Genomic DNA, 24,426 nt, shown 5'->3' on the forward strand with positions numbered 1-24,426 from the left:
CTGCTGTTGGAGGAGCGAGGTTTATTGGGTGAGGAAAAATTTCAGCTACATCTCTTGTCACCTCTCCTGAAGTCTTCGATACAATCAGCAACAAGCGACAGAGTATTTAATGAGAAACAATGATAATAATGAGTATTTAAACTAGTATTTGAAATGGCACAGATACTTGAATGCTTTTGTTGAATGCCCCTGTTTGGCAGGCCTTTCTTTCAAGTTATCAAAAGCCTCAGAAATGCAGCAATTTTCCATCAAGAATTCTCATTGTCACCAACAGGTAAAACCAAGATGGTTACTTTCTTCAAAAATCAGCAAAGTAAAAAGCTTATGGTGCAGTAGGGCCAGAGGGTCTTACTGGAATAAAACCAATATAGTCCCAGCAGCCTCTATTGCATCTTTATGCTTTTGAGTGAGCTAGGTAGAAGATTTTGAATTATCAGGATTAAAAGTCTTTTTCCAACAAAGACAGATCAGTTCTTTACTGGGCTTTCCCCATCACTGTATTAGTCCTGCAGGAATTCAGCCACCACCCGTTTTCTTTGATCATACCTTTCACTCCTTCCTGTTACTCAGTTATTCAAAGCACTGGTAAATCCTTGCCAAAAGGAGCTGCAGTCCAAGTGAGCCTTAGATGACAAAGGGAATTTTGTCTTCTCCTTTCTTGATCCAGTCCTGCTAAGCGTTTCATTAAAACTCACCAATGCCAAAGCAGCACCACAGCCAAGCACCTCTCACCTGTTCCACAGCCTGCTCACATTTTGTCACTGAAGTGGGACCAGTGTCACTGTGGTCAAGTAGTCTCCAACAAAGGAAGCAAGGGAAGGAAAGACACAAGAGGAATACTTTTCTATATAATAAAAGAGCTGCACAGGAACTCAAACTGTCTGTAAGTTACAGGCTGATTCTCTGTAACACATCGTGAACACGCTCAATTAGGAAAGACGCTATCTGCCAGCATTTTCAGTTGAAAAAGAGGTGCGTGGGGTAGGCAGACAGCTAGGAAACACAAATAATTTGTTACCAGTAGTTGGCTGAAGACACTATTTCTATGGCAACAGGCAGTTTTCTCCATTGACTTCAATCCCTGCCCCCTTCCTAGGGAAGGAGAGCGCAATACACATTTTGAAAACCCAACTGAGCTTCTATAGGAAGATGCAGACAGTAACTCCAGGTGTCTGGCATTTGCCAGCGTAACCTGTATCAGCCACCTGTTAGTGACAGTGAAATACATAAGGCAGTCCAGGCTTGTCACTGAGCAGGATCTCTTTTGCTGTACGTCTACTTTTTGTTCATTCATAAAGGAATGTCATAATCCACAAGGACTTGAGTGATGAGTAAAATAATCAATAATCCTACACAATACTTGGAATTACAAACATCTGTCTTCTGAAAAGCAAGATCGTGAAAGGGTAAGTGCCTTTGCATACAGAAAACTTAAAAGGAAGCAGACATAAAAGGGAAATGCAAATTAAAAATTAAAACTTTTATTCTGTTCAAGTGTCCAGTCTTACAAGTCTTTCCGAGAGAACAATAGCAGCCTTCAGTGCTGAAGGTGGATGTGCTGTTGATCAACTGCCCCGACAATCCCACACACAAAGTGAATGTCATGATTCTGAAATGTTACACCAAGTTGTAGGTCTTGGATGCCAAACCACAACCCTGCTCGTGCATTTACAAAATGGGAGTGAACAGTATTTAAGCCATGAGTAGTGTCGTACTTAAATGGACATGTCTGTCAGCTGTAAAAGATGACTCAGGCTCATTAGCCCCCTTCTCACTAAGTCTCCTCTGGAAAAAATTCCCCCCATTGTTCAATAAAATTCCTTTAAAGGAGACAGAGGGAGGAAGGGAAGGGTAATTCCAGGAACCCTAAATTAAGCCTTTGTGTGAATTTCCACAAAGTTCACCTTTCCTATCGCAGTCCAGAAATTCAGGTACAGCTACTTTTGAAAGGGGATTTTGGAGATGAGGTTTCGGGAGGATTTCATACTGCCAAAGCAGTTGAATATTAACCTACCGCTGCAGCTGGAGGGATGGAGGGAGAGAGGTCTGAGTCAAACAGTACTCTTGCCCAGTTCCAGTTCTGCTTCATGCACAGTTAGAATGCAGGTAGGACAAAAATCTCACTCTGTTTTGGCACGTGCTTAGTAAAACTACAGGATCCACTGTGTGGCCAGACAGTGAGGGAGAAAAAAAATCATTTAAAATGTAATAAGAAAAAAAAAATAAAGTGAAGTTTAAGCAATAGTTTTACAAGTTAGCCCTACCTTAGGTAACATTTCAATGACTCCACTGTTTACAGTATGACAGTATTGTTTGTCAGTGAGAAGTCACGCCAAAAGTTAAGAAATCTCTCTGTGGCTGAAAGAAAAATAATCAGAGGGATCAGTTGGCTTCAGGCAGAGACTATTACAAATACACTTGAAGGAGCAAGTGCCTCTGTGGAGAAGTTACATTAACGTATCTCTAAAGAAGGCACAGTTATTAATGAGTTAAAAAAAAAAAGTCTTGCCCTGAAGGACGACTAAAAAAAAATGTAAAAATCGAAAGAACTCAAACCATGTGACTTCTTTTCCAAAGCAGAAAAAAGTAAGGAAAGGAAATGATGTCACAGCTGTTGAATCAATAATATTTAACTTTTTTCCCCCCATACACCTCATCCTCTGCAAAGGATGCATTTTTCGTTATTGTTCTCGAAATTCCTAGAACCATTTGGGGGCTGGGGGGGGAGAAGAGGACCTCAGTGTGGTTCAGCAACAGAAAGCCACTTAATACTATTTATGGTAATGAACACCAAGAACTTACTTTAATTAAAATGAAGTGTGCTAAATTAAGTGTATAAATGGTAATAAGAAAAAATACGAAATGAGGTAGGATTATTATCAGGAAGTGCTAATTATTACCAAAGAACACCACATCACGAAAGATAGCTGTAACAGCCATTTAACCATTCAAATTAGCAGAGTAAATTAATTCCAGCTGCTGAATTAACTGGGAACCAAATAACAAAGTCAGAAAACAATCTTAAAGAATAACTTCAGCTAACATTCCAGTGCATCATTTCAGAAATACAGCAAGATTTAACACATTTAATAGGTTCGGTATTCCTTGCCTTTCAGCTGGTTCAAAGAATTAGTTGCAACTTACTGCTTTTTGGAGTATTTAGCAGGAAAGGTAGAATTCTGTTTTACTAACCTCTGGTCCTAACATGGGATGACAGTGCTTGTGATCTACAGGGGTTCCAAGAACTCATTCAGCTCAGAAGTGCTATTAAGGAAACAGTTGGGTTTTAATTCAAGTTGGTTTATGGTTTAGCAGCTAATAAATAATCTGGTTTGCTACTCCTAGAGCGCTTTGAAAAGCCTGTCAGGAGAACAATACACTGAGCAGGCTGTTGATTGTCTGTAAGATTGAAGTTCTTAAGTTGAACTTTTTTTTCTGAACGCACAGATCAGTGTCAGAAATAAAATCCCCAAACTTCAGTTTGATGGAAACTTAAAAAAAAAATCATACACAGTGACTGAATACTTGCAAATGAGCAATCCAGACAAGTATGGGAAGTGGGTGACTCACTCTGCTGTGGGTTGTTTCGCGGGAGTCCTGAGCAGTAAACACTTCCAGGACCTCATGGTTTAGACCCTATCCTTGAAGTTTTAAAGCTTCTTCCATCTCATCATACAAGACTGATACTCGGGAATCGATATCTATTTGAGGGAAGACCAAGAAGCACATATCAGGAGTAAATAATACATATTGCTGTCTTCCAGAGTGGCAATGTATTTTTGTGCCACCTGTGTTCTGGTACAAGAAGTTAGAGTGCTCATCCCAATTTTGCCACACAGGAAGCTTCTCAAGCCGCAGCAGCCATGTCTGAAAAAACTGAGCTGGGAATATTATAAGAGCATTGAAAAAGCTAGTGTTTTCATGCATGATCAATACTGGCCTGTCTTACAGTTGCTTTGTAGATCTCAGGCGTAGGGCAGTCTCTACTCAGCAAGCGGCAGGAGTACAGCTCTGTTATTTGATCAGAAGTTAGAGACAGGCGCTGACTTCTAGCAGAATAGCCTAGTGTCCACTCGTCCCATGGACTCAGCACTGAGGTACGTGGCAGTTCAGGCAGCTTGCAAGCTTCTAGAAGCCCTGCAGAGTACTTTCAGGAGCTGCTTATAAAACTCCTAAGGTAGCTGTGTAAAGTTTAGTTTGGATAACTAAGACCACAACTAGAATCAAGAGTCAAAGCACTCATTTGCAATGATCTAGACATACTGAAGAAATCTCTCCGCTCCTGTAAGCTAGGTGAAAGTCCTGGGAGGTGCTTTGCCCTTTCAGCCCTGCCTAGTCTAAAAATACACGTGTTGTAAACCCAGTTACCCAGTGGCCTTGGATATAAAACAGAGTTCAAGTCTCTATTCAGTAGCCAGCACTATCTTTTGGCACAGAGTAAGGGAAAAAAAAAAAAAAACAAAAACAGTTTCCTTCACCATCCAAACAGCCCCCACACCCACCACAGGGAACTGACTGGAAAACAGTATTACTGTAGCTAAGCCTGAAGCCATTCCTGCTTTACTTCAGAAGCATTAAGCCCACCTAGCAATTTCTGCCCTCCCTGTTGATCCAAAAATGCTTGTGCAAACAGAACAAGTACAATCCAAGAAGCACCAGCATCAATGCTTCCCCATCCTTTCAGCAGAGGCCCCAACTCCAACACAATTTCAAAAGACGCTAACGCTGTTAGGGACAAGAAGAGCTTTTACAGTACCTTGCCTTCCAGATAAAGAGATTTAATTATATTATTCCCTGGACTGTTTAAACTTTTCATAATTAATGGACTAAGGGAAGCAGAATTTACATCTATCTTAAAAGCAGTTTTATAAACAGATCTCCTGGATTTTAATGTAGCTTTATTTAAGCATCTGAACATCAACAAATCCAGAGCCCAGTTAACATTGTTCATGGTTTCAGCATGTTTAGTGTATATATTTCATATCTTACATCTGATGAAGAAAGCCACAGCGTGCCTTATTAACCCCAGCATCCAAGGGATCACCACAACTTGCTAAGCCAGGGCACTCACTGTCAGCTTGCCAGGAACCACTTTGGCAGCAGCTTGCCCCTTTCGTACACATGGGAGGCCTCCAAACCTTCCGTGCCTCAGCTTGCAGCACTCCACCTTGGAGTCAACCTCTTGGTCTGATGCAGAGACTACAACCAGGACCTGCGGGTCCACGTGCCTCCTCTTCGTTCTGATGGAAAAGTGCGGCCAGGCTGTACGGTGGGCACACCTTAACCACCCCACCTTAAGGACATGATTATCAGTAGCAATTACAAGTTCTCTACCTCTGCCAGCGCAGAAGGTTGAGGGTTGTTTTGTCAAAGAATACTGAACAGGTCAGACTTGTTTCAAAGACTGCCCTGTCCCAGTGATCTAGAGGAGTTCAGTCCACCAAGGATTCTCATACTGCTCCTTGACACCAAGGGAATGAAAAGGGTAAGAAATAGGAGGACAGGTTTCTTTTCCAGCACCAATTTCAATCAGCATTAGCCTCTTATTTAGGTCAAGAGGTGTAACAGGAACTGACAGCTGTTAAAGTCAGTAGAAAAGAACAATCAAGCAGCTCTGTAGACTGCATTCATGAAAAACCCTGGCAAGCATCTAACCATTTAATAGTGGGGGGGGGCAAGAGGTGCAGAGGAAACATCCGTGTTCCTCTTCACTGACACCAGCAACCCCAGGAGAGACCCCAGTACGCCAGCCAGTTGTATGCTCGTATTTGATACGTGACAAAATACCAGGAATTTAAAAGTAATTTAAAAACTTTAAAAGCCAGATCCTGAAGCAACTCAATGCTTCTGGGAGAGTAGATTAGACAGTCCGACTGCTTTTTATCCAGATCTTCTCCCACTTGCACTATAACCATCCATTTCAGAGCAGGGGACAGCTCTGGAAGTATGTCAGTTAGTGCCTCCAGCACATCAGCTGGAGAAGGATGCTGTGTGACCTACACATCAGCACAAGTGACATCAAACTGTTAAAATAGTGCAATCTTAAATGAGAAGATAAGAGTTTGGGGGATTTCATTCCTTCTCCTGGGGCAGAGGAGAAGGTGTGGAGTGCAAAGCAGAAAGACAATAAAGAATCCCGCATTCAAGCTGATGTCTAAGATAAGTTCATCCCCCAAATCCTAATGCCAGCATCTGATAAAATCAGCTGTCTGTATCCTATCCCACCCCACTGTGGGGCCTCACTGACTGAATCTGAGTCAGAGAGGAATAATACCAGGTGTCACAGAAAGAGATGGAGGTTCAAAAGATTTCCTAGTCTCTTGATCTTTGCTTGCAGGACACTCTCAGTCCCTGATACGTGTACGCCCCATTTGGAGCAATGCAGCAATCCTCACATTTCATTTTCTCCTCCATCCAAAGGTCATTTCTTCTCACCAGCACCATCCACCTCACCCCACTTCCTGTCCAGAAGAACAGCAATATCTCTTACTCCCACTGGCCCTTGCTCAGAGGCCGACTAATCTGTCTTGATCCTCATCCTGATCCCAAGCTTTCCCCATCCTGCCTCCAAGGCAAGAAGCTGCCTCAGAGTGATGTTTGTTCAGGGACTCCTTTGCTAGTCTGGTAGTGATCGGAGGGGAGAAAAGGGAGGATCTGGGGAAAAGGGGACTGGAATGGCCTTTTGTTTCCTTCTAGTTGGTCAGAGGCTTTCCCTTTTGACAGGGGTTCAAGCTTGCTCTTTGTCTGCCCTCCACAGCCGCTCTTTGACTTCCAAGGGCAATGTGTTGAACAGGTCCTCCTCTACCACGAGCCCACTGCGTTTCAGCAGAGGACACTCTCCGAGCTCCACAGGTAGGCACTCCAAGCGGTTCCCTCGTAGCTCTATCTGCGACAGATTTGTCAACTCTCCAACCCGGGACGGAAGTGACTGTAGCACATTGTTTCCCAGGTGCAAGGTTCTCAGCTTCCTGCACTGGAACAGCTCTGGTGGGAGACACTCAATCTGGAAAAAAAAAAAAAAAAAAAAAAAAAGAAATCAATCACAGGCAAAGTCACCAGCAAAACAAGATGCATGCTCATAAGAGACCAGCAAGCCCACACAACGCTTCAAGGTTTACAGAGCATTGTTTTCAGTCATCCAATGCTCCCCTGAGTGAGCTCCTGCTTTCCACCATAAGGACTGTTCCCAAAATAAAAGTCATTATACCATAACTGTATGGATTCCTCTTTTAGACACTGCATTAGTTACAGTAGATCACCAATGACAGTGGATAAAGCAGAAGACATGAAGGACAGGATAAGACGACCAGAAACCTGCTCACAGCTGGCCCATACTGTCACATCTCCCACCAGTATTAGCTTATTTCCCTCCCAAAACCTTTATACCACCGTTGGATCATAGTCCCTTGGCTTTAGGCAGCTGCTGCACAATTAGTATTATACTGAACGTCATAAAGACTGGATTTAGTCAGGACTCCAGTTTTGCTGTAAAAAGAGCAGAGGCTACGTGGGTACGGTCTCCAGGCCCTGCGAACTGGGGGTATTCTTCCATCATTTCTATAGGGCTTTGAAATGTTTCTAGGCTCCAAAGCACAGAGTTTTTTTTTATCCATGCCAAAATGCAACCAAAAAAAAAAGCCACCACCAGTCAGCTTTTCCACCACCACTTTCATGTATCCATGAGTCACTAATTTTATAAGGCTAATTTCTTTTAAGGCCTTTTAATACTCCAGTCCTCCCAAAGAATTTCTAGGAAAACAATATGGCTGAGGTTTAACAAACACTAGAGTAGGAACTAAACATAGCAATTCAGTATTCTCCCCTTAACGCAAAGTCTCATCTTGGAGGCCATCATCTACCTTGAAATGCAACCATGTCCTTTAAAAACTTAAACTATGCATGATATCATTCATGGCTAAATTAGCCTGTAATCAGTTCTGAATGAGATGAAGTCCAAGGAAAAGCCAAGACCAGACCAGACCAATTAAAGACAGTTCAATCCAGTCATTGTTACTGCTACCGACGAGTGTTTTGCAAACAGCAACATGCAATCAAGTGATCACAGACTCTTGAAAATAATAGTGTTATTTAAGGGACAAGTATTGGTTTAGGAAGGAAACAGTGTGCTATAATACAGCCTGCTTCCCAGAATGGCACACTGGCACCAGCCAACTCTATTTGCTAAGACTGCTGAGCTAGGAGGGGATGTCTGAGATAATTCCTGGCCTTGGGAAATACCAGCCGACCAGTCCTCCTGTTTCTTGCTGTCACTGTTAAGCAACCAGGCTGTCAGAGCCCTGGGGCAACTGTGGCCTTGCCCAGGCACCTGCAGAAGATACAAACAGCTCAGCCGTTTCACTGGGTCCTCACCACCTTTTGCTTCAGAATACATTGAAGCAAGGCTGCTCCAGCCTTCCTGTTGTATTAGTGGGTTGGTTTGTTGTTTTTTTTTTTTTTAGAGAAATGTGTGGTGCCACACTGTGCTGCAGAAAATAGAGCTGCCTATAACTCCTTTCCATCCAAGAGAGGCTCCACCCCAAGACTGCAGAGGATACACTGCAGATTAACCCTCAGGAAGCTGTTCTAGGAAGGCTGCCAGAAGACAAATGGTACAGAATTATCCAAGTTCTGAACAGTAACTTAAGAGTCTTAAACTCTCTCATCTTCGCAAGAAACTGCCTAAGTCAGCCCTGCTTACCCCAAGAAAATATTTTGGCTTTTAACCTAACAGGAAATGATGTGTGCCTACCATGTTTACCAGAGCTTCAGCCGCCCATACAAACAGATGCACAGCCGTCCAGTCTGTGAGCGCTGGGAAAACCGAGTGAGCACTGGGACAGCTGAGTGGCTGCTGCTTGTCCATCGTTACTCTTCTGCGGGACAAGACAGACTTGAACTTTCAGACACTAACTTCAGAGTGCTGGCTGGAGCTGTAGGAACTCTGCGTAATTCTGAACTGCGTTAGCAATTGAGAGCATTTCCTCTGTGAAAAGTCAAACCATGCTAGAGCTGCTCTGCGTGCCTCTCGGGCAATCTGCTGGTGTTCAGTTATGAACACATCTTGCCAACAGCAGTAAGGATCTTGACATATGACAGTGAAAACTAGGGCTGCTCCAGGACCATTCCACTGCATGTTCCCAGAAGAACTCAGAAGCCACTAATTAGATCTGCCTGCGATTTGTAGTTGTGTTAGAGCCTTTTGCAACTTCAGGTGGTAATAAACCCCCAAAGAAAAAGAGTCTCCTAGGAATTTGCAGTCAGAATCAATGAAAGCTTCAAGACATTCAGCTCAGCACACCGGTCTGTGCAGTCACAGCCTGATCTTTGTGACACATGGTGAATGGAGTCTCCTTAATGCCAAACACAAGACCAAAGATTCAGGGAAAACACATGGGTACAGTGTGCTTTAAGCAAATCAACATCCTCCAACACAAGCCAAGAGACAGCTTGTGGTAATCGGGCAGCACAGCACGCTTGGTCCTCCCCTCTAACCCACCCCGCACTTACACAGCTAAAGCCTGGACTCAGCTGGGATTACACAGGAGAACCCACAGCCATCACACTGAGGCACAGCAAGGTGCCATCCTATTTCCTCCCCTCTGAAAGTCAAAGAATTGCTACAGCTCACACTTTCACATCTGACTGACATAAACCTGGCTCAGTTCACTCTGCCCTGAGGAAGGACACTGCAGAAGATCGCTTTGCTCTCTCCAAAGTCACCTTTGCAGAACAAGACAATGCATTTTAAGAGTGAGCACTTAAGAACCATTTTTCATAAGTCTGTCCCTATCCAACTTCTCACGAAGTTATGCATGCTTAGAGACCAAACTATGGAGTATTCCCTGGAAATGCAAAGTACTACAAGCAAAGCTGTAAGCCACACACATGTGCCCTTAGATGGCTGCTGCCACAGCATAGGCACATGGCTGAACTACATAAGCTTACGTGCATAGATCCAGAATAGAACTACAGTTTCTCAGATCTCCAGTTTAAGCTCAAAAACTGATGTCAAGCCAGAGACTACAAGCTTCCAACTGCAGAGAAAAAACTGACAGGCAGGACTTCTACACAGCCTCAAATTTCCATTTAGAAGCAATTTCACTGTTCAGTTTCACTCTTAATGGAAGGGCCGCTCTAAGAAATGCTTGCCCCTGAAGTTATTTGCAATGTTCCACCTTAGATAAAACCCTCAGAGAGAAACAAAAGCTTGAGAATTTAAATAGAATAGCAGCACCAGGAGTATTTCACACACCACCGTAGCATGTTTAACCACAGAGATAACAGAAGTGCCAGAGCTACTTTTACTCACGCAGGAGTGCTCAGCTCCTTGCTCACTTACCCTGTTGGCTGTCACAGCGAGGTTCTGCAGGTTTTGAAGAAGTCCAACGTCTGGCGGTATGGAAGTCAAATTGTTGTGGCTGAGATCCAAATACCGAAGTTTTCGGCAATAGAAGAGCTGGGTAGGGATCTTTTCTATTTTGTTACGATTCAGGTAAAGGCGCTCTAAATTGGTTAGGTTGCCTATTTGCATGGGGATGTAGGCAATGTGGTTGTACCACAATTTAAGGCAAGTGAGACGATGTAAGTGCTGGAAGCTGATGATTTCCTCAATGGTCTTTAGGTTATTGTCCTTCAGGTCTATCTCCTGCAGGTTGTGGAGGCTAAAGATAGAGTGAGGAATGCGTTCCAGGTCACAGCGGATCAGCTCAAGCTCTGTCAAGTTGACCATTTTCTTAAGGCTGTTGAGAACAATGAGCTTGGTGCCTTCATTGTTGATAGAAAGCTTCTGAAGATGCACACCAACATCTGTCACCACCTGTGGCAGCTTGGTGAGGTTGCTCTTCAATCTCAACACCTTCAGCCTCTTCAGTTCCCTCAACCCATCTATCACAATATACCGGTTGTTTTCAGCACTCAAATTCCCTGTCAGATGAAGCTCCTCTAGTGTCTTCAGGCTATAAATCCAAAGAGGAATCTCCTTGATGTCTGTGAACTTGATGTGGAGAGATTTCAAGTTCTCCCTCAAGAAGGCAAGGGCTGGAGCCTCAATTTTGGCAGCTGTGTGGTAGAGCCACAGTTCCTTAAGGCTAGTGAGTTGAGCAATGCTTGGGGGAATAGTGACATCAGGGATAAGCTCCAGCTTCAAGACCTCCAGCTCAATGAGGTCGAAGACCGTGTCAGGAATGCCACTCAACATGAAAAGATGCAGTTCCAGCTTATCCTGGGAGTTCTTGGTGATCCTCTGGCGCAGCTTCTCCAAAGTCCACTCATTGTTGAGGTTCAGCTGCCGCAGTTTGTTCTCACTCACCTCTGACAGAAAGACAGCAAAGCGCTTAGAATACAGAGGGTCATACTGATCAATCAGGTGGAGCATAAAAGCAAAGTCGTTTTTCACATCAGGAATGTCACTGTAACTGCTCTCCTCCCGGATGGACTCAAAGGAGTATTTCTTGAGCGACCGCCTCAGCATCCACCAGAGTGTGTACATGCAGATCAAGCCATAGAATATCACCAAACTGATGTAGAAAGATGCCAAGATTTTGAAAAGAGTAGCCAAAGGATGAGCGCAGCGGTACATCCTGTAGCCAGTCAAGCTCTCAATGTCCACTTTACAGTCAACATCAAACGTTATGTTGTTGACATAGTAAACAGTATAGCAGATGATCAGAATGAACTTGATCACTTTGATGATGGTCTGTCTCATGTACAGGCGATAAACTATGTCTCCCTCTTCCACATGCGTACGGAACTTTTTCACTTTCTCAAAGAGCGCTTTGGCCTGTTCACCTTCCTTTTTGTCTAAGACACCAGTCTCAGACCGGTCCACAATCCCTTGCTCGATTCGAGACTTTGTTCTCTGCAACATGGGAACAGTGGCTTCCACATCCTCACTGACAGTGGAGGATTTCTTGTCCATGGAACCATTCATTTTCCCAAATGCTGGCTTGGTATCACTTTCTTCCACCACTGTCTCAGATAATGCCCTCGTTGTCCATGGAGAGTCAAAACACTTAAGCAAAATAGACACAAAATGCTCCAGCTTGGAGCTGGTCCTTGGGAATTTGAACCAGAAGTTGCTACAAGCCAGGAAGATAAGAGTATGTAGCAGCACCAGATAAGGAAAATACTTGGCAAACCAGTGAAGACGGTTCTCATAACACACCGCATCCACGTAGTTATACTGGTGCCGGTCCAAATCATATCGGATCCCCGTAGGGCCTGTATCAGTAGAGGGAACAAGACTAGAATTATAGTAGGTACGCTCTGGGTTTGCGACTGTCCAGCCTCTGACCGAGTCATTGCAAGAGTCTTTGGTAATCCATTTACAGGGCAAACAAATCATTTTGTCCTGGGTGACCTGAAGCGTCCCTCCAAACACTGCAATCATCAGCATCACTATGGAAATGTAGTCCGTGAAGACATCCCACCATGGCTTCAGGATGCGGTACGCTGGCTGGGTGTCAGCGAAGTAGCGCAATTCAGTGACTGGAATCATGATTTACCTGAAAGGAAAACAGAAGCAGGCATTACCAGCTGAAACTGTTTCATTCCACTTTTTAAGAAAGCATCAGGAAACTCACATTTTAAGTGCTGGCACAGCAAGACTGGAATTAGCCGAGGCCCGTCAAGTCACTTTGAGACAAATGAATGAGGTTTCCTGTGAGTAATTTGCTAGAGCTGAGGCTGTGAAGTTATTTTGTTATTATCTTCCCTGACAGATGAATGGCACAAACACCAGAACTGGTACTTATCATTAGCAGTCTGTGGGGCAAGACATTCACACTTAAACAAAGCTCACAGGGCCAACTTAAACTAGCCTGCCAGACCAGTATTTGGAAGTTTACTTTTTCTCTAGGGATTTTATTTCAGGGATTAAAGAATTTGCCAGCACTGTTAGAAGGGAGAAAATCCATACACAGAGCATAGGTGTCGTGAGTTTGTTACTGTTTTTACAGAGCTAGAAAATAATAATTCTGCATTTGTGTGGTGGTTCAACTGCAGGGGGAGGAAGAGGATTTACACATAATAGTTACATTTCCTAGAACCACTTCATTAATGCAACTTGATAGCACATTGATAAATCAAGCTGGAAAAGAGAACAAAGTTGCCTGATATCATGACTTTTCCTTCTGTGTAAGTTTTGGCTTCCCTCTCTTTGTATTTGTTCTCCAAGGAAAGATTAGTCACTTGCCTTCTGATAGCTCCTGTACTGAAATCCTGTAACAGATGCTCTTCATCTTATTTACTCCAGAAGTAGAGGAAGGGGAGACATGAAGAATTCACTTCCCTGACCAACCACTCCCACCTAGAGTTCATCTCAGCTGGGATTTAAGTGTCACAAAGGAAATCAAAAGGTTCTGGGAAGCAGAAGCCTTATGGCAATGCTTGTTCTGTCCTTCAGAGTTCCAGATGAAACTGCAAGCACGTTCTTCCACAAGCCATAGAAAGCCCGGAAGCCTGACTGATCCAAGGATAACTGAGTGAATAACTGCGCGAAATTCCCCGATCCAACAGGCAACACAAGCAAAGAACACGAAGTCATTGTAACTTGTTCTAATGATGGTGAAAAAAAGAGGTAACATCACATTGTACTTCCTAGCAAAGTTCAGGAGTAGGACAAGCACTAATCTTTCAATCGTTTTGAAACTCCCACAAATTCAATTGTAAAGGAAGAAGAGCAAAAATTCAATCATGTTTCCCCAGCCCATCAGATACCATTTGTACAGACAGTCCCAACAAGTCCTGGGGGACTGCAGGGTCGACAGCAGGTTTCTATACACCACCGGCTGAGAAAAAGCTTGCTTTGAGAAGTGGAGTCCCACACCACCCGCTTTAATAGAATTCCAGTTTGTATTTTAAATGAACTTCCAGCACAGAACTGCAAAGGAAGCCCTTCTTAATATGAACTCTAAAAGCACCACATTCCCTAGAGACACTAAATACAGAACACTATTCCTTGGTTTGCTGCTTACAACAACAAACGGTAAAATGCCAGCTTTGACTTTGTGCTACTTGGAGAGGCTGTAGGCAGCTAGAGGTTGAAAGAAGTGTTTGACCTTCTGCTCATCCAGTTCCAATACTACATTAGTTCATCACAAAAGACAGACTGGGGTAATTCTACATGCAAATGTTTTTTTTTCTTTGGTTTTTTTTGTTGGGTTTTTTTTTTGAGTAGGAAATTTTGAGAGACAAAAAGGCAATACTTGTTCTAGCAGTCCAGTAAAACAAGACAGAATTTATCAACCAGTAAACTCATGCAATCCTGGCACAGAATGCAGAAACAAGGGATGAAGATAGCCATATGTCAGAAGAACTTCTCTGTCAGAAGAAACTACTGTCCTGTCAGGCTGCAGAGCACTAGCGAAGTGGCTGGCGTGCCTCTGCAGAATGCACTGCACCGAGCAGATTAGGGCAAGAGGATTACACATTCACCGGGACAGGGAAGAACAGGCAAAACTGAACCTCTTCCGAAGAGCACCTGAGCAGCTAGAGTAAGAGGAGAGGCAAGGTGTTCAGAGCCCTGCTCCCAGTCCTGTTGCTAGCTTGCTGCAAGGCCCGAGGCAAGGTATTTCAGCCCTGCCTCAGCTTCCTTCTCTGAATACACTCACCTCAGGGAGAGGAGAGTCCATTTGCAAGACACGTTTGAGAAGAGCTGTCTGTGTATGCTACAGAAATACTAATTCCAGGATAAAAGAGGGTATAGCAGTTTTCTTTACACCTCCCTGCACTCCAGAACACCTCAAACAAATCCAGTAGTTAAACAGCTCCCTGAATCGCAGTTCCTAGTGATGTATGTGTCTTCAGTTCATCTACATCTTTCAGGCAAGAAAGTTCAGAGTCAAAACCCATTTCATATCTGTATTTTCTGCAGGAGAATCTACAGCTCTGACAAAGGCCTTTACTCACCGACAGAAGCCTTATACCATCCCAGGCTCCTTGCCCATCCATTCCCTCCCTCCTCAGAGCCACCAGAACAGGGTATATACCTGATTTTTTCTTCTTCTTTTGTTTGCTTGGTTGGGTTTTTTTTGTAGGACCTTTACTACACCAGGGAGGGAAAGCAATAAAATTCCTAGAGGAACTAGGAAGTTCAGCTACTGAAAGGTTTTAAAGCCAGGGCAGGACCCCTGACATACTGCCGGACCACAGGGGAAAACAAACACAAGAACACACATGCCCTCTGTCACCTCTGCATCCCTCCCACCGTAATCAGATCGAGTGCTGCATGTCTACAGCCCAAATAAGAGAAAGTCTGGAAAGCTCTGCAGAAGGGGAATGTCAACAGCTACTGCAGTCAGCTGCTAGAACAGCTGGCTTTGACACGGCTTAGCTTCTGAAACCCAAACCTGCCTGCAGGTGAGCACAGCTTCAGTTCTCCCAGACTCATAACAGAGATCTCACCACACACCACTCAGGCTGCATGCGAGTCTAAGGGCAGTCTCCCAGCAACGACATTATCTTTCTTAAAAACTCTTGCCAGACAAGATGGAAAGCTTTTGTAGCAACTCCTCCTAAGCTACATCTAAGAGGTAACACAAATGCTGCCATACCATTCATTGCTCTCCTTAAATACTGTGTAAGATCTATTCCTCCTTACTTTTCAGGAACATGCAGTTAAAACACTGATATTGTTCATAAAAGAACTACCCCCTATTTAAACAACTCCTTACTCCTCCTAGCCCATAGAGTTTAAAAAAAAAAAGTATTTCTCTTTCCTTCTCTTGCCTAGATACCACTTCTCCCTCCAGTGCTTCATCACTCTTGGTGATGAAAGGGAAACTTCTGCAGGAATTGTCAGGCCCTTCACAGCTACCCCTTGGAGGCTTATGAAACAGGGAAGGTCTCTTTTCAGGAACAGGGGTCGCAGAACTAGGGCATTTTCAGACTTGAGCTGTAGTGCTGGGTTGCTAGTTTTGCACAGTCCAGGAAATGCTTAATTTCTTCTCACAAGAAATTAACTTCGTGCTCAGTTTGATTTCTATCTCAAGATAGCTAGGAAGGAAACCAACAAGAAAATAGCACAGCAGGCTCCCTAATTCTATTTACCAGTTATACAGGGTAGGAAAATCTTCCTTTACATTGTGCACCTACAAGACAGATAAAAAAAAAACAAAGCATCTGAGTGTCCCATGGTAGATTATTACAGCTTAGTGTCAGCAAATTAAACCCCGGCAGGGTGGAGCAGGAAATCTCCTGCCTTCCAGTAACAATGACAGGGTCACTGGAGGAAGAAAAAGACATTCACAGCAAGTCCCCACTCTTCCTAGTGGCAGTGGAAACCCTGTTCGAGTCTCAGAAGAACAATAAAACTAGGGGCTACCTTTACAGAAGCTGGAATTTGCCATGTCTTATCTAATCTTACTTCCAGCATCTGCAGTAAAAGGGAAAATTGACCACAAGATCCTGAGAAAGTAGGTGGGGAAGTTGCATCCCTCCTCACTCAGGTTTGCCATGCATGGAATCCACTTCTGGTTCCTGAAAGACTGACAACAGTTCTCAATCACAAGATACAATTGTCATCTTCATTTTGTGGACTCCATTTTGTAATCATTTCAGAATGCACCACTCTCCCTTCTGGATTAGAGCAAGCAGTTCCGCTGCTGGGGTTGATGACAACAGCAGATAACTCTGAGAAGTCAGATTCTCAGGAGCCATCTCTGTCGCCTGACGCTCCCCTGCACGGTAGGATTCTTCCCGTAGGGACTGTGATTCCAGCCACTGTACAGAAGCCAAGCAGGTGGCCAGAACAAACTCTCCCAACAAATACACATGCAGCAGAACAGAATGGCTTAGATGGAGGATATTATTCTCACATACAACTAGGAACAATCCTTGCGTGAAGGCAGCTGGCCAAAAAGAAAGTTACCTCCCTGTAACCAAGACCAAATCAAGCTCCACAGGACCAGCAGGCAAACTGCAGAGGTTTCAAGCTTCTCCTCTTTTTAGAAGCTGCACTCCAGCATGCTTTGTCAGCAGGAAAGCGTTTACTGTGAAGAAGCTTCATTTGCTAAGTCACTTCTGTCATGTAGCCTCGCTGAAGGCAGAGGAAAGCACACGAACTGAGTGAAGGAGGTTGTAGACAGAAATAGTCATAACTGGAAAGGAAATACCGTGTCAGAGCAGGCTTGGTGAAGAAAGATCCAAGCTCCTTCATACACACCTCAAGTCGCAGAATTTTCCAGTTGGAACTCAGAAACAGGTGATTTGCTTACAGTATAGCTAACTCTGCCTTTCATGCGGCATCAATGCTGAGATTTTGAAAGAGTGCTTTATTCAAGTTTAAAGGCAAGGTGATTTCACTAAATTTGCATAAGCTGATAGGTAGGAACATCTCTGCCTGAACTCCTGTCAATTTATCAGAAGCATGAGGAAGTAAGTCTTCCAAGGGTATAATTAAATAGGGAGGCTCTAAGTATTGCACACTAAGAAAAAAAAATAATCTTACAATTGTCTGTCTCAGAGGTGTTTCAGCTTTTGTATTCCACAGTGCTTTCATAGCCACCACACAGTTCCTGAGCAGCCCCTCACCCCCCAACAAATGACTTGACTTTTGAGGGTTTCAGCTACACCAAAGCAGCACTACATTCACAATCAACCTAAAACAAGCGTAGGACAGTTTGTAGCAGCAACATCAGAGATTGTACCAGGAAAGATCTGTATGCTAAAGCCTCAGCATCATACAGCAGGATCAATGCAGCCTCAACAAATACGCTTCTGAAATCTTTGCACATTCCACAGTTAGATACTACGTACCTCTTCAGCACCTGCAGATCCACCTGGATCCAAGGTTGCATCCCACCGTGGACTCCTTTTTGCCAGAGGATCATCCCTGTCTCAGCCTGCTGGGCACCTACCTACTAAGAGCAGCACAGCCTCACCATTCACACTGAGCAGGCTGATACAACAGAAGAAAGAGCAGTTTCAGACTTACGTAACCAGCCTGCCAAACCTACCCAGATTTCAGCCAACCATGAGCATCACCAAGTACTAATCCTGTGTTTTACTAGACACACCTGGAGGAGAAAAATAATCACTCACGTTAGAAGAACAGGGACATTCTGAGCACACCACACCTACATAGTAAAACCAGTCAGAAACAAGATTAAACGCATCTGGCTGACAGACACATCATAAAGCAGCACATCCCTTACTAGATAAAGGCTGACAGAGCCGAGAGCATGAATACTTTCCAAAAACCCCAGGACCCCTGTGATATTTAACAAGTTCAGGGTATTAACAGAACAACTGCTGCAGGAGCAAACATCCTTCAATTTGGACAATTCCTCTGTGCAAGTCCATTCAACCTAAACAGGATTGACTTACTGCTGACAGACACCTGGCTGAGCAGCGCTTGAAATTCCTGCCTGCAACGGCTGGCCAGCATACCCAGCTAGGGACAAAGTGAACAGAAACAACATCGCTGTTCTGTTTCACTGGCTAGTTTGTCAGCTTGATTCATCATTTGCTGAATACTTCATCCAGCCTCCTCTTTCCTCCTTCTTTCTGTTGGCCATTCCATTACTAATGGAGCTACTGGCAAAACAGGACTCCACGCAAGATCTCATGACATGCACAAGAACTTAAGCTTCCACCCCTCACTTTCAGGATCTCCCTTAAATCAGGGAGGTCCTCCTCACCTTTAGCGGCATGTGGCTTTCAAGTGAGGCAGTCTCATAATACAGCTCTAGATAAGTAGACACGGATATATTGTATGTTGCGTCTTGCAACCCTTTAACTTCCTCTATACATATTCTTAATTCTCAGACGATTTCCTTCTAAGATTGTGGACTGCAAAGCAGAAGTCTAGCACTGGTGGCAGAATTTCTTACCTCTCAGAAGCCCAGAGAAAGAAGGAATTGTTCATGTGCTTACAGCATCGGAGGTAGATAAGGGAAAGAAAAACCTTCACACTATTAAGACTATAGCCCCGATTATTGACGAGCTACAACATGTTACAGTAGGTTTTCAACAGAGCAGAGCTTCCCTCCCCAGCATGCTGCCACCTGAAATCCTAAAGAAGGGCATGACACAGAGCTCTTTGTTCAAAAACCAGGAAATGTAAGAGCTTTGCTGGTCAGAAATGGGACTGGGAATTTACGTGTCTCCTCCCCCATGTTTATTAGGCCCAGAATTAAAAGGAGGGAAAAAAAAAAAAAAGGGAGGCTGAAACAGAGCTGCTTTCAGGCACCCCTCAGAAAACCTTCCAAGCACAAGGACAGCCATGTGATCAACTGGAAAAGTTAAAGACATGAGATGGAACAACTCAAATGATTTTGTCCTTTGCTGTTTAGAAACAGACAGCAGTGAAGCCAGATGCCAGAGCCCGATCAACCAACCCCTATCCCTACATCAGGCCCTTTCTGCATTAAAAAAAATAAATCCCTCCTATGGGACAAAATGTCTTCCGAGATAGAGAAGTGAACATGTGAAGTTTAAAGGGTCATTTATCATTTAGACCAGTGGGTAAGAGTAGTGGATGAGCAGCTGCCAGAACTTCACTTAGTGGAAGAGCCAGCGAACTCGGTGTTGAAAGCGAGGTAAGCTGGTTTTCACACAACCATCCAGCAGCTGTATGCAACATTCAGCCCCATCCAAGCCACAAGGTACAGCAAGATAAAGTGAACAGACTGTGTCACACCGTCTTTACTGAGGCTCATGAAAAAGAATGATCCACCTACACTATGGATAACACGTTATCATCTTTACAGCTGCCCCCTAGTTGACTCTTCCTGTCAGACACAAGACTGATATTCTTGTGTTAACAGTCCTGTTTACCGTCACACAAGCAAGCCTGTCCTAACAAGCACAGGAAAGAACATCTGCACTATCAGGACAATCCACGTCAGAGACTTGGCTTGGCCTGCCACGTTTTCTGACTTCTGACAACATTTTGCCCCAGCTGCACAGAACTGGACGTAGTCTGAAGTTACCGGCATCACTGACGCTTAGAGCAGGGACTGCACACTGGTGTCACACAGCTATGGAAATTTAAGTGCTATCAGATGACTTGCAACAGTGATGTAAACCAGAGAAAAATGTCTGTGTCAGCTTATAAATTATGAATGTACGTGGTCACAGTCTTCCTATCCAAAATTAATTTTCTCTTTGCCATAAAAAGATGTTTCAAGGACAGGGCATTGGAGCTGCTATTGGAAAAGCACAACTGCCTTATTCCAACAGGACAGTTAAAAAACACTCCCTTGTACTGACTAATGCAAGTGATTGAATTAACTCTGTTAGTAACTACTTAAGATAAACAGACAGCAACAGCATTAACTTGTTACAACTAGAACAGCTTCAGGCACACCATCAGCTGCAGGAGAAGGCTGCTCAGCATTTAGTTCCAGCATTGAGAAGAGTCTGACGAGAAAATGTAACCAACTGCTTTCAACTAAAGACAGAAATGGTGGACAGAGCAGAGCGTTGACAAATCTAACAACAGATTAAGAAACCCAGACACTGGATTCAAAGTGAGCAAAAACTTTTAAGCAAGGATAATCTTAATTGATTGTTGACAGACTGTCACAACATGCACAAATCCATGGGCGTTGCCACAGCTGTTTTCAAGCTCAAGGACATGAGCCAGTTAAGATGGAAGAAGATGCAGATGAGAGCAAAGCAAGATAAATAAGACATCAGCAATCAGAACAATAATATTTAGCCTCAGTCTGAGGAAAGAGGAGGAATAAGTACATATTCACCTATCAGGACCATGAGCTCCAGAACAGTGACTGTGACTTTCAGCTCAGAACACTTTCTGACTGCACTAGTTGATTTCTAAGGGACAGGCCATCTAACCTTTAATCACCAATATCTGATGAAACCAAGGCTCTAAAGGACAGCCTGTTAACTTGTCCAGTACACACCTTTACTGCTCACAAAGGTAGGCTGTAGCTAGAGAAGCAGCTTGCAAATGTTACAAAAGAGCAGCTTTATGAATTGCCAAGGTAATTTTATAGCAAGTGTTAACAATGCTTTAGTACAGAAGGAGAAGGAAGCACAATTATTTCAGCAGGGGGGTCATGACTGAATAGCTTCCAGTTCCAAATGCAGTTTCAAAGCAGCAAGAGGGCAGGTATAATCCAGCTATGTGAACTGCATTTCAAGTTGCAATACAAGATACATTCACGACAACAGTTTAAGGAAAAAGCTGCTCGGAAGCATTCAATAGATGCTCTTCAAAGCATACAGACTGTTAAACACCTGCTCAGTATTAGTGTGCATATCCTAAACTGATGCTATCTTTGAAAACACTTGAAGAAAGTGCAGAAAGGAGGCTCACCACACTGCAGATTAATACATTGATTTTAAATTGTTACCAAAAAAACAGCTGTACATCCCTCCCCTCATATTAAGGAGCCCCACACAAAACTCCTAAACCCTTCTCCTCTGTGCTCCACCAGCAGTCACCTGACATTGCACCTCCATTTTCCTAGACAACAGTTAGGCTCAGTTTAACACCAGGAGTGAGTATCACTGCCTTTTAAAGTACTCTGCCGAACAAAATCCTTCTTTAGGGTGTGGAAGAATTACACAAAGGCCTCTAAATAAGCCTGCTGCAGTCACATAGCAATAACACAGTAACTTACACATTTGACCTCCACTGCTTATCTAAAAATATAAAAAAAAAAAAGTATCAGACAACCCCAAACCACAGACCATCTTTCTGAATGCCTGCAGCATTTACTAGAATGTAAGCAACTCTAAGCATTCAGTAAGTCAGCACTGGAAGGCTTGGGGCACTCCGCATTTCAATTGCAGGAACATTAGCTTTTAACACATGGCTTCTGGCACATATTAAGGAAATATTTATGCAAGTTGTCTTTGACCTAGGGGAATAAAGTTATAGTTTCCAAATACTGTCAAGAGGATCAGTATGAAAAATAAATCAGTGCACCACCAGAACACTAACCAGAACACCAGACAAGTCTTCGGGACATTTGTATCCTGGAAGCAAAACACTGCACATCTCGCTGCTGAAAACGCAGCCGATCTAAACAGCGTTTCTCATCTGGAAGATAAGCGCAGAGTTTTGCAATACCTTTGATCACTGTTCTAGTGAAGAACCAAGGAAGCTGGGAGTTTCTTGCAACTAGTTGCTACCATTGCCTAATTGGCACCCACGTGGGTGACTAGCCAGCGCAATCCTAAGACTTCACTGTGAAAAATTGCCCAGGAGATGCCTGTACAGCAATGCAAACACCACCCCACAGGAAAGGGAAGAGCACCTACCAAACTGGACAGTTCTTGCTACTTCTCAGCTGTATTCCTCTTAGGCAGCAGTCACCAAACTGTCTACTAGACAGCCTCCAAGTATTTACCATTTAGCACGTTGAGAAGTTGGGGTTTATGTGGCCAGGAGTTAGATGTGTGGGTGAATGCGTGACAGTTACACATTCTACTTTGGACAGAGCTCAGTTCCTTTACTTTTTTTTTTATCTTCAAGCTGACTAAGGGCTGATAGAACTTAATTAGCATACCACCACTCTCCCCATATTATCCTCTGATCAACCACCTTTCCTCCTTGCTCCTTATCAGTCATCTCAACACTGCCCTGTGCTCTGCAACTATGTTTAAGTAGTACCCTGGTCATTTTTATGGCTTTACTTCACCACTCAAGAGCTGGCCTGTAGCCCTTACCCTGCTGCTGGGTTCTGCTATCTGCACTTCAGTTCTCTGTGCGGGAAGTGGACGATGTTCCTGCGTGCTGGATCCTGAGCGGGTGCTGAAGGATCGTCGCATGCCCCACACGCCATGGGAACAGCTTCCCTGAAACAAAACAGATTATCAGCAAAGAAGAGAGGATCAAGTTCAGAGGGACCATGTCATGTAAAAGCTTGATCAAGGATATCTAAGAAGCAAGAAACAACTCAGAAGATCGCTGGGAACCAGAAAGAGACACGCTGATACCTAGAAAGATGTTAAGAGCTCTAAGAGCTCAGTAAAACTCCTTGGAGGAAGGAATCTCCAACATCTGTCATTCCAACAGAAAGTTACCAAAAAGCAAGTGTTGCAGACCCAGCCAGAGGAGATGCTAAGTATTAATATTATAACTAAGCCTAAACCGGTAGAGACTGATTAATCTCCTGGAAGAATACATTTCTTTAGATGGGAAAAAGGATAATGGCTTTACTACCTACTTTCTAGTCCCAAAAGCCTGATATTCCTAACCACTCTGGATTCAATAAACTGTTCCCTTTCCTCTCAACACACATCTACCAACATGTATATTTTTTAAGTGGCAGCAGTTTAGCACCACCACCAAGAATCACAACAGTTTTTTTATTTACTTCCTGCATGTCAGCATGGGAAAACAGAGAAGGGAGCAGACCTAGGGCTTTGAGAGATCTCCCAAGCATCCAGCCTCCCAGCTACGTAGGAAAGGACTGCAGGACTTCAGAAAGCATTTTGTCAACAATAGGGAAAAATTAAAAGGAAGAGACATCACTGGAAGAAAAACCCAACCCCGTACTGGTGAAGATGTTCATGAACACATTCCTCCTGACCCCAAAGTTACCATTAGGGCTGACAGATTTTGAAGCAACACCCTCGTAATCAAAGCTGTTCTGTTCTAGCTGTGACACACTGCCGCAAAGGAAGCGTTTGAAGGAGAGGACTGGCTGACCTTCTCCCCCCACCTCCTCCCAGGCGATGGCCTCAGCACCAGCCCAAAGCCAGGACACCCCGCTACCGGCTCCGCACTCCCGCGGACTGCGCGTCGGCCCCGGCTGCCCACAAGCCTGCGGCACCACCTCGGGCTTCCAGAAACAGAAAAGACATCCTCTATAAAACAGAAATTAAAACCAAAACCAACCAGCGTCCGCGCCCAGCACCGCTGCCAGGTAACAAACGGAGAAGGAAGGTCCCCCCCCGAGGGGACAGCGGGACACCCAGCACACACGCAGCCGGGACAGCCCTGCCTCGCCCCACGGGCACTGAGGGGGGGACCCACCTGCCCCCAGCTCCAGCTCCCCGCCAGCCCCGGGCTGTCCCGCCGCCTGAGAGGGCACGGGCGGCGGGGACACGGAGGAGACGAATTACTGCCGAATTAGTCAGCAAATCCTCCCCGCCCGCCCGGGCGGTGCCACGGGAGCAGCTCGGCGCTCAGACCCCAACCCGGCCGCTGCCCTCCGCTCAGGGCTGCGCCCTCTCAGCCGCCCGACCCCGGCCCCAGCCCTGCCTACCGCGGAGGTCCGGTCCCGGTCGCCCCACCCGTGGGACACGTCCCCGCAGCCCCGCCCGCCCAGCACCCAGGCCGTCGAGGTGAAGAACAGCTTGAGAAGGACCGCAGCGCCCCGCCGCCAGCACCCACCTGGCCACACCAGCCCCCACCCTCCCTCACGCCGGCTCCGGCTCCTTTTGTTCGCCCCCTAACTGCACCACGGCGGCCCCACCCCGGAACTGACCTCACCCGCCCGGCATGGC

The 24,426-nt window shown here is 44.7% G+C and overlaps 1 protein-coding gene across 8 annotated transcripts; it reads right to left on the reverse strand.

The window, feature by feature from the left end:
• Positions 1-1,459: 1,459 nt before the first annotated feature.
• Positions 1,460-24,426, reverse strand: LRRC8A (leucine rich repeat containing 8 VRAC subunit A). Of its 8 annotated transcripts, XR_015260760.1 has the most exons (6): positions 24,314-24,354; positions 22,642-22,770; positions 10,340-12,503; positions 3,193-7,003; positions 2,265-2,358; positions 1,460-2,162 (listed from the first exon to the last, which is right to left on the reverse strand). XR_015260760.1 is itself a non-coding variant. In XM_086764164.1 (4 exons), the coding sequence occupies exons 3-4, from the start codon at positions 12,494-12,496 to the stop codon at positions 6,728-6,730; spliced, it is 2,433 nt and encodes an 810-aa protein (XP_086620290.1). In that variant the 5' UTR covers positions 12,497-12,503; positions 22,642-22,770; positions 24,408-24,426; the 3' UTR covers positions 1,460-6,727. The 8 variants fall into 8 exon arrangements, 4 of the variants coding, with proteins under 4 accessions (XP_086620290.1, XP_086620288.1, XP_086620289.1 ...); XR_015260757.1 differs by having other exon boundaries at positions 1,460-3,264; positions 3,571-7,003; XR_015260758.1 differs by having other exon boundaries at positions 1,460-2,358.

This window comes from Chlamydotis macqueenii, chromosome 20 (genome assembly GCF_036417535.1).
Source record: "Chlamydotis macqueenii isolate bChlMac1 chromosome 20, bChlMac1.mat, whole genome shotgun sequence".
In the NCBI taxonomy this organism is placed as follows: domain Eukaryota; kingdom Metazoa; phylum Chordata; class Aves; order Otidiformes; family Otididae; genus Chlamydotis; species Chlamydotis macqueenii.